Source organism: Poecilia reticulata, chromosome 1 (genome assembly GCF_904066995.2).
Source record: "Poecilia reticulata chromosome 1, P_reticulata-male-v2, whole genome shotgun sequence".
Lineage (NCBI taxonomy): Eukaryota > Metazoa > Chordata > Actinopteri > Cyprinodontiformes > Poeciliidae > Poecilia > Poecilia reticulata.
Window position 1 is genome coordinate 5626996 of NC_088830.1, and position 9359 is coordinate 5636354.

Consider the following 9359-nt stretch of genomic DNA (forward strand, 5'->3'; position numbering starts at 1 on the left):
TTTAATAGAAATATTATTATACAGTAGTAATAGCAGCAATAATAGAAGATATTTTCTGTGGTATGCAAACCTGAAAGTGTGATATTTGTGTTCAGTCCCATTTAATGATAGCAATAAATAACATCCAGACTTAATTATATTATTTTTAACTGTCATAAAAGTAAACAGAATCCTCCAGTGTGCAATATACTATCAGTATAAATAAAGCTGCTATGTGAAGAACTATTAACAGAATATTAGTCAACAGGATGAAGACCCAAGAAAGACCACAGGCGGGTCAGAAAGTTGTGTAAAAAAATTTTAATGTTAAAACATTAAATCGCATGTCTCCAAAATGAGGTTGGAGTTGCTTTAAAATAAATCAACATATCTGAAGCTTTCAAAGCATGCCATCATTTATTTGTAAGAAAAGGCTTAGTAATCCTAATTCATGTAGATTTCTAAATTTGTGGACAGCAACAAAATTATCTCATTTTGGCCTTTAGAACAGAAAGGATTGTTTGTGATACTCTTGGATGGCATAAAACAAGGAAAGTTTAATCTGATTTAAAGCCAAAAAGTGAGGAAATGTATGTTTTTTAAACTTTCACATGTAAATACTTGGCATGCATCTGGAATGTTAGTCTTGTATATTTTGAGATAAGAGCTTGAAATGCAAAGACTGATGCTAGTTTTTTTGTTGCTGTGACCTGATCAGAAACTTAAAAACTAAATAAAAAACATCATATATATATATATATATATATATATATATATATATATATATATATATATATATAGAGAGAGAGAGAGAGAGAGAGCGCAATATCTCTCTCTGTCTATATATACATATATATAGATATGTCTCTCCCTCTCTATAGATATATCTCTCTATATAAATAGATGTATCTACAGAGCAACCTTTTTTGGAGCACACTGAGTCAGAGTGGAAAATGTGACACAAATGGACGCCTGAGAGAATTCCCATAGAAAGACTCAAACTGAAGCATTTTCTTTATTATTTTACCCTTTTTCAAAGTTCTTCACAGTTTCGGTGAACTTTTTCTTTATCTGTAATTCACAACTTCCTGTTCCTCTGGGGTAATAAATATGATGCAACATCTAAAAAAAAGACAAGAGATTTCTGCATTATATAGCCTTCAAAAGCCAGAAAACAGTCACAATAAAACTTTTTGTCATTATTCTTGTTAATATTGTCAAATTAAAATAAATTATTCCATCCATCTCGAATCAGTGGAGCATGTACACGTTATTTTTCTGAAGTAAAACATTTACATAAAAAACACCAAGGTACTTCCCATCCAGGTGTGCATAGAGTCAGGCACTTTTTCTACAAACAAAATATATAAATCTTATAAGACACCTAACAAAATCATCAAATATTTATAATGTTTAGTCGGCTGAGTCTCTTTCAAGTTTGACAGAGTAATCAAGTTTGATGTAAGTTTTGTATTTCTCAACATACAGAACAGTTAGCCAGCTGAGTGAGAAGTTATCTGTGAACCATCTTTAACAGGAATCTGGAGGCAGCAGAAGCTTCTGGAATCGATGTCTGATCTCTGCGGGGCCCAGAGATACCATCATCTCGGCAATACTGGGTCCTTGCTGCAATGCAGAGGGAAGCATATAGAGGTCAGTTAGGTTTCCTCAGAATACCAGACTGATTGTGTGTGTGAAACTGAATCAGAAGCAACTTCCTCATTCAGTAACCCTCCTGAAAATGTGCCGCTTTACCAAGTCGCCACAGAGTTTACGAAGCGCTCTGCCGTCTTTATAAAGCAAGACACGGCAATTCTGCTTAGTCATGTAATAGATGGAAATAAAAGAAGCTACATAATGTATGGGGCTTTTTGTGTTTTTTTTTGTTGTTTTTTTGTGTCAGCCTATGAAAGTGCTGAAAAAGTTTGAAATATGCAATTTTAGAAGAATAATAGCAGAAATGAAACCCCTGGGCTGCAAAAAGTATAAATGTCTAAACATCCAAAGTCTCACAGGGTCAGAGTTATTTTCAAACTTAAATGCAAGGTTCACAAAGAGAAACATTTTTGTTTAAATTGGTAACAATCTCATTTTAGAAAGATTTTATACGTAAATCCATATTTTTTTTATTTCATTGGACATTTGTTCTTGTTTCAGAAACATGCAGAAGCCAGAAAAAAAGAATGCTTTGTAAAATACAGACTTCTGAAGTCAGATTAAAATCTCCCTCTTGTTGCGGCGGTTTTAAATATGGCTGTGTGATGAAACTTCCTGCTGACAGCAAGACCTGAGATGAAGCAAAGCCCTGATGGTGTCAAAGATATACCCAATAACACATTCTAAAAATCAACCTATTAAAGCTGTGCTTTTCAGAAAATATGTTTTCCAAAATAAAAACACAAGCTTCAGACCTGACAGTTTTATTCTAGTCTACCAGACTCATTGTCAGACCCTCACCACTTATTGCTTAGTTAGAGTGGAGTAAAAACAGTTTTCCCCTCTAGACTTCAAAGGTGTGTTATTTTTACGTGTTTGACCAAACCTATAAAGCTATTGGTGTATTTAAGTGTGCTGTACTGGTGCATAATAAAACTAATTCAGTACATTTATGTCTGTGTTTTAAAAAAAGGCAACTTTTTAAGTCAATTCAGCACTGTTTTCCTGTATCGGATCGATATCGACCGATACTAAACCACAGATATTGGCATCGGAAGTAAAAAAAAAAAAAAAAAAGTGGATCAGTTAATTCTTTAACTGTGACAAAAAAGCAAAAAAAAAATTATGTTACTGCCTCAGCATGTAAAATGTTTTTATAAGTGTTTTAATATTCAAGTAGATTTATGTGTCAAATCTCCTTCAGTTAACATAAAATGGCTTAACATTTTATATAGTGCTCAAAAAAATAAAGGGAACACTTCAGTGTTCACTTAAATGTTAAAGTGTTCCCTTTATTTTTTTTGAGCAGTGTATTTTAGCAGGGGATGGAAAAAAATAGAAATATCAGACTAATAAAATATGATTATTTGAAAAAGTGACAGATACTAAAAGCAGAATCAAAGTCTGATATTTTCATTGAACATTGATAAGTGAATGTAGATTGGAAATTCTTTAAATATATATATATATATATATATATATATATATATATATATATATATATATATATATATTTCTTTTTTTTGTCTTTTCCCAAATTTGAGGTCTTGTGATGTAAATAGAAGTCGGCAAACTTACACAAAATGCCTTGTCATCAACATGACCACTAGAACTGGACGTTTACAGCCTTAGCTTAGAGCACAAGTTGACTAAATGTTTACCATACCTCTACTCAAGTCTTATTATGATTCTAGTCACATGAATGAACTACACAGAACCTTTATTGAAAAAAAAATTGTTTGTCTATTGCAGGGGTCACCAACTCCAGTCCTCAAGGGTTACCATCCTGCAACTTTAGATGCATCTGCCCAAACACACATGGATCAAATAAACTGCTCGTCACCAGCCTATTGCAGAACTGAATGAGGAGGAGCTTTGTCCTCGAAGGCGAAGCTAGGTCCAACCAGGCATTTTTCAGAGCTGAATGGTTGCTACGGAAGATTGAAGGATTTCTCAAATCCTTCAATCTTAAAAGAATCAAAGGACAACTCCAGGTATGTCTTTGAGTGTTCTGGACATCTGTCCACTCAGCAGTAGGCCCATGACTGTGTGGCCTACTGACCCAGACTGAGAGACTGCTTGAAAGGCTGAGGACACATTTTCAGGTGTTTTGTGTTCATCAACTGATTAGGGTGCAACACCACCAGTTTCCAAGAATGTCATTGTTCACAATATTCTAATTTTCTGAGTCATAATCATTAAAATTACAAGAAGCAAAAGCTTGAAATATATGCCTGTCGATTCTAGATAAAATGTATGAGCTTCGCTTTCCGAGATGACGGGGAAGAAATATTGCACTTTTATGCAATATAAATCTTTTTTTAATGTACCACTATAACTAACAGGCAAACAAACCATAAACACAAACTTTCAAAAATGATCCATACTTTCTTTAAAGATTAAAAAAATAACAATTAAACCCTGAAGAAAGAGTACAGAGTATTTATCAATTAGCTTTTTAGACTTTACTCATAAGGCTTACAAAAATCTCAAGACAAATGACTCATTGGCAGAAAGTGTGAGACCTATGCATCATGAGAGTGAGTAGTTCTCTGTGGTGTGGGTCTTATTATCCCCAGAGTGAATCAGCCAACATCTGTTAAACACAACACACACACTTTAGAGCTCAAAGCAATATAAACTGGTACCTGCAAGCCGCTGAGAACCAGGCGCAGCAGCTTCATCACCTCTCTGTACTTGGTAGCTTTGGTCTGCTTAGGCAAACTCTTTAGATCTTTGGTTAGTTGGTCCAGTGACAGCTCCTCTCCCTGCTCTTCTATTAACCTGCACAAACACACAAATATTCATAAACTTGACAAAACACTGCTGATATGCAGTAAATGCCTGCTTTCAAACCTCAGAACTAACGACGCAATATGAGAAGCCTCCTTGGTTAGTGCTGCCACCTGCTGGATGGAGAGGGAAGGGCGCACCCACAGATAGGAGTAGGTTGGGCTCACAAGCTCCTTCAGGGAAGTTATGTGACCCTGTTGAAAAGAAAGCAATTCATTGAATACTACTGAAGATATTACTTTAGACATGCAATGTCTTAGAAAACAATTTTAATCGCAAAATAAACTATATGCAACTTCATGTTGATCTATCTCATAAAGTCACACTAAGGTTGTTTTCCGACTTGATACTCTGGCAGCTTAGGTTTGATTGGGAACCAAAATTGCAAGATTTGCTACATTTTCAGCTGGTGCAATTTGCTTTCACGCTGCACTGTGTCAAACAATCCAAACTTATTGAAAAACCTGTTCCCCTCCTCGCCTGTGGTGGCACTGCACCAAGAACCACCGAAGGAAACGACACAAAAATCTCATAAGACCAATGCAGCTTCCTTCTTCACAAAACGTAAACAGAAGTGGACTATTGTCAGATTTTAGCAGTTGTAGGATTTCTCCTTCATATTTTGTAAAAGACCACGAGCTATTTCTCCTGGTAGTGCATTTTATTTTGGCTCTACTGACCCAGAATGCCCTGCACTGTATTCCACTTCCTGCTTTTGGATGGTCTTCGGTCTGCTTACATCCACACATGCATTTGAATCGCACCTCAGTTCACTTCAACTGAACCATGCTCTAGGTTTTTAGGTGGATCAGAGTTTATTTATTTGGTCTGAAGCAGAGTTTGATTGCGCATTCACGTCTCATCAATCAAACCGCACTTTCTGTACAAACAAACTACAATTTGATTTAAGCGGACTAAACAGGGCTGGTGTGCATGCACCCCAATGGACAATAAAATTTATGATCGTACAAAAGTAAATTTAGAAGGTTAAGAGATGTGAATATTTTCACAAGCCATTGTCAAAGTCAAATAAGCTGGTGACTTTAGTTACTGTGATTAAGACAGTGTTGAAACATTAGCCTTTATAAATTTTGCACAATAAAGCTGAAAACTAAACTGAACGTTTGCAAGTTTGACATCGTTCACTGAGATAGTTGACTAATACACAAAAAGTTGCAAAACATAGGGTCTTGGAAGATTCAAAAAGCTTTCAGTTTCTCAAAACATACTGCTTTTTTAATAGAAAACAATACAAAAATTAATAGACAACCTGTATATGAACATAAAGGATTAACTTTACGGCCTTCACGTACAATACACTACAACGGAAACAGATAAAATGGCGTACTGTATTGCACCAGTCTATAGCGTACCGCTCAGTGGAAATAAAGCGAATGTAGCTGAGATTACCTTACGGAGGTGTAGCACACGTCTAATATAATCTCCTTCAAGCACTTCTTTATCCTGAATCTCTGCAGTGTAAACCTGCTGGATTTGCTGCTGTAGATCTTTTATAAGCACACAACACTTCTGCTCATCTTCAATTCGCTGCTGCAGATGAATTCTGTCCAAAGTCCCAAGGAGAAACAGAGAGCAATCAATCTATGATTTTTCAGAAAAACAAAAACTTCCGGTTGAATAATTTCCAGAATAAGTTAAACTTTAAAAACAGCCTTTGTAATATGGTTGGATTGATTTAATACAGATTCATATGAAGTTGATTTCTCCCCCACCTGTTGAACTCTGGTAGCTTCTCCAGGTCTAACAAAGCAGAGTGAGTTGTGATCTTTGAAGGATTAAACTCAGAAATCAGTTCCTCTAACCTCCGTCCCATCCGATTGGCTGTATACATGGATAAGCAAATAATTATTATTACTTAAATTCAGTTAATATTGACAGAGCTTATCTTAAGCTTATTTCTACTAAGGTGATCCCGATCCGTTTTTGATATCGGATCCGTTTTTGATATCAACGGATCCAATATCAAAAACTGATTGGATTATATCAGCCTGCATCTGAAATCTCCACTCCAGCATTTAATCCGCCCAAGCATTTCTACCCATCAACACTTATATTCCACACGCAAACTCATTGGTTAATAATAAATAGGTCAGTTATTCCCTTACATATTGTTTTTGACTATTGTTCTCTGAATAATATCACTTGATCATGTCTTTTCAATATCGTTATTGGCAATACTCAAATCTGCAATATCGGCATCATATCAGAAGTGAAGAAGTTGCATCGGGACACCCCTAACTGTTACATGTTACCCTTCGTCACTTACAGGTAAATCCAGATCCACAGTTGGTTGTGATATCCAGCAGAGCCTCAGGGAGAACCCCTTCCCTACAGAAGTTTTCAATGAATATGTCCCCCTGCCTCTTGGACAGCTTGTTGCCATCACTATTCATCAGAAGCGGCAGATGTCCGAAGATGGGCGGCGTCCATCCCAGAGCGCAATACATAAGGAGATGCTTGGAGGTCGAGATGAGCCACTCGGATCCTCGCAGAACGTGGCTGATCTTCATGTAATGATCGTCTACGATGTTGGCCAGGTGGTAGGTGGGGAAGCCATCTGCTTTAATCACAACTGGATCGCCCTCCACCTGAGGATAAGAAGAAACAGGTTGAAGAAATGTATTTTGGTGTCCCCCAGGTTCAGAGTAACGGCATGCTGACGTTCCCAACCTACACCTTTCAAGGGGAATTCCCCTCCTGACCGACCTGCGCCACTTCATGGTGGTTCCATCCGAAGATCAGGTCCTGGAAAGGCTCGACACCAGCTTCCAGTCGAAACCTGACCACATGCGGCATTCCCTGAGCCAGCTTCTCCTGGACCTGGTCCGCTCGCAGGTGACGGCATCTGTTGTCGTAGCTGTAGAAACAGGTGAACACTCAATTCTGTGCAAAAATCCTGTACACATCTTTGATCCATTTTGGTTGTTCAGGAACAAATTTTCGTGACTGTTTAGGTACCGTGGTGTCTGGCCGGCCCTTAGAGCCTCTTTTTTCAGCAGCTCCAGCCTCTGAGGGCTGCAGAAGCAGTAGTAGCCATGACCAGTCTCTACAAGCTTCCTGGCAGTCTGATTGTAGAGGTCTAATCTTTGGGACTGGAGGTATGGACCGCAGGGTCCTCCCCGACGAGGACTCTCATCTGGTGGAATACCTGCAGATGGAGGTAGAGGCTAGAGACTAGACTGTCCTTTTATATAATGATAAAATAAGGATTTAAAATTGTAAAACAAACAGAAATAGATTCCAAAATTAATGTTTTTAACTGTCTTTACCATATTGTACTAGTAATTAGAGTGGATAGCTTTGCTAAAACAGTAGTCTAAGGGTGTTTTCACACCTGATCCTCCGGTAGACTCGGTTTAATTGGGGACCAAAATTCAGGGTTTCCCCCTAATGTATTATAAGTCTGGCAGGCCACTAGGCTTTACTTGCCTCCCCACCAGGCTAAGTGTTGTTTATTTTAAAAAGGGTTTTTTTTATACACCAGTAACAGTGACACTAAAGCTGGATTAAGCTAGGCTTGTAGTTGACACACTTAACTGGGTGCGAGAAGGTGTGAACCAATTGTGCTGTACCCGCTTCTGTTGACCTCACAAGCTATTATTTCCAAATTATGATGCTTGCTCGTCAACCTCAAAATTTTTGTAACTTTAAGCATTTTTTCAACACAAAAAACACAGCGGACCGCTGGTGGACTGCCCTGGGTTTAGGTTTTTCATTTGTTATATTTTCAGCTGCTGCCGTTCGCTTTCACACCGCACTGTGTCAAACAATCCAAATTCTTTGAAAAACCTCGTACCAGCCCACTCCAACATGTCTTCTATGGACTCTACTGCTCCTGGAACCAGCCTGCTCTGATCCGTGTCCTCTAGTCGCAGGATGAACGCGCCTCCATACTTCTTTGCAAAAATATAATTGTAGAGAGCAGTTCTGAGACCTCCAAGGTGCAAAAAGCCTGTAAACCACAGCAATCAAGAACCAGAACATCATAGATAAGTAGATTTATAAGCAGGTGGTTATAAATGAAAAAATATAGTTCTTAAATCAGACAAAAAAAGGTTTCCATAAAATTTATTTTACAAACAGGCTGGAAGTCTAAATTCCCACATGATTATAAAGCATACAATGCATCATGCTTTTATTAAAATAGTCTACAAACCTATTAAATGATTACATTTTCCTAAGTAAATATCAAACTGGCTAAGTACTTCGGAAGTACTCAGCTAATTATTTCTTCATTAAAGACAATAACTTACTTAAATTAAAGTTATTGCCTTTATTCACAAATTCATTTAGAAGATTTAGACAAAAAAATTGTCTAATGTGCTACTTATTGTAAAAATACATATAAACGCATATAATCCGCACACACGTAAATATAGTCCATCTGCGGGAAGAATTCACAGGGCTTCATTTTTACCACATTTTGTGATGTTACAGTTGTTTTCCAAAATGGATTAGATTTGCCCTCTCTCCCGGCCAAAAAAAACAAAAAAAAAACACATAGCACAACATAATGTCAACAAATTAATTTAATAAATTTTGTAATAAGGGTGTAAAATTGCATGTGGGAAAAGTGAAGCATACTTCAACTTCTCATGGCACACTTAACATTATAAGCATGTTGTTTAATACGTGTATGCTTTACGATCCACAAAGAGGATGATTAAGTAACTGCTATTATCTCCCAACATAGAATAACTCCCAGTTAAATGAGGAACTTACCTGTGGGGCTGGGGGCAAACCGGACCCTCACTTCGCCCTGAACAGTGGAGCACCATCGGTACACAGCGGCTGAGTTTACCTGGGGCTCAGCCCGTCTGAGTCTGACTGCTGTAACAGACTGAAACCCTCTCTGAAGAACACGACTCCGCAGAAAACACCAACTGCAAACCAACATGGCGGCAAAACGG

At 37.5% G+C, this 9359-nt stretch overlaps 1 protein-coding gene across 2 annotated transcripts; it reads right to left on the reverse strand.

Annotated features, from left to right (window-relative positions):
* Positions 1-975: 975 nt before the first annotated feature.
* On the reverse strand, positions 976-9346 carry ears2 (glutamyl-tRNA synthetase 2, mitochondrial). Of its 2 annotated transcripts, XM_081597635.1 has the most exons (11): positions 9172-9346; positions 8246-8401; positions 7408-7597; positions 7156-7306; positions 6716-7037; positions 6162-6270; positions 5839-5992; positions 4492-4622; positions 4284-4419; positions 1466-1605; positions 976-1101 (listed from the first exon to the last, which is right to left on the reverse strand). In XM_081597635.1, the coding sequence occupies exons 1-10, from the start codon at positions 9344-9346 to the stop codon at positions 1510-1512; spliced, it is 1620 nt and encodes a 539-aa protein (XP_081453761.1). In that variant the 3' UTR covers positions 976-1101; positions 1466-1509. The 2 variants fall into 2 exon arrangements, with proteins under 2 accessions (XP_081453761.1, XP_008401555.1); XM_008403333.3 differs by having other exon boundaries at positions 976-1605.
* Positions 9347-9359: the final 13 nt, after the last annotated feature.

What these genes read in the sequence shown, in the direction of transcription:
- ears2 (XM_081597635.1), bottom strand. Translation starts at nt 9,346, where the DNA reads ATGTTGGTTTGCAGTTGGTGTTTTCTGCGGAGTCGTGTTCTTCAGAGA. An exon ending in AGACATGTTGGAGTGGGCTG is followed by an intron (nt 7,598 to 8,245) that starts GTACGAGGTTTT and finishes CTCCATCTGCAG; the next exon opens with GTATTCCACCAGATGAGAGT. An exon ending in ATTGCGTCGTTAGTTCTGAG is followed by an intron (nt 4,420 to 4,491) that starts GTTTGAAAGCAG and finishes GTGTTTGTGCAG; the next exon opens with GTTAATAGAAGAGCAGGGAG.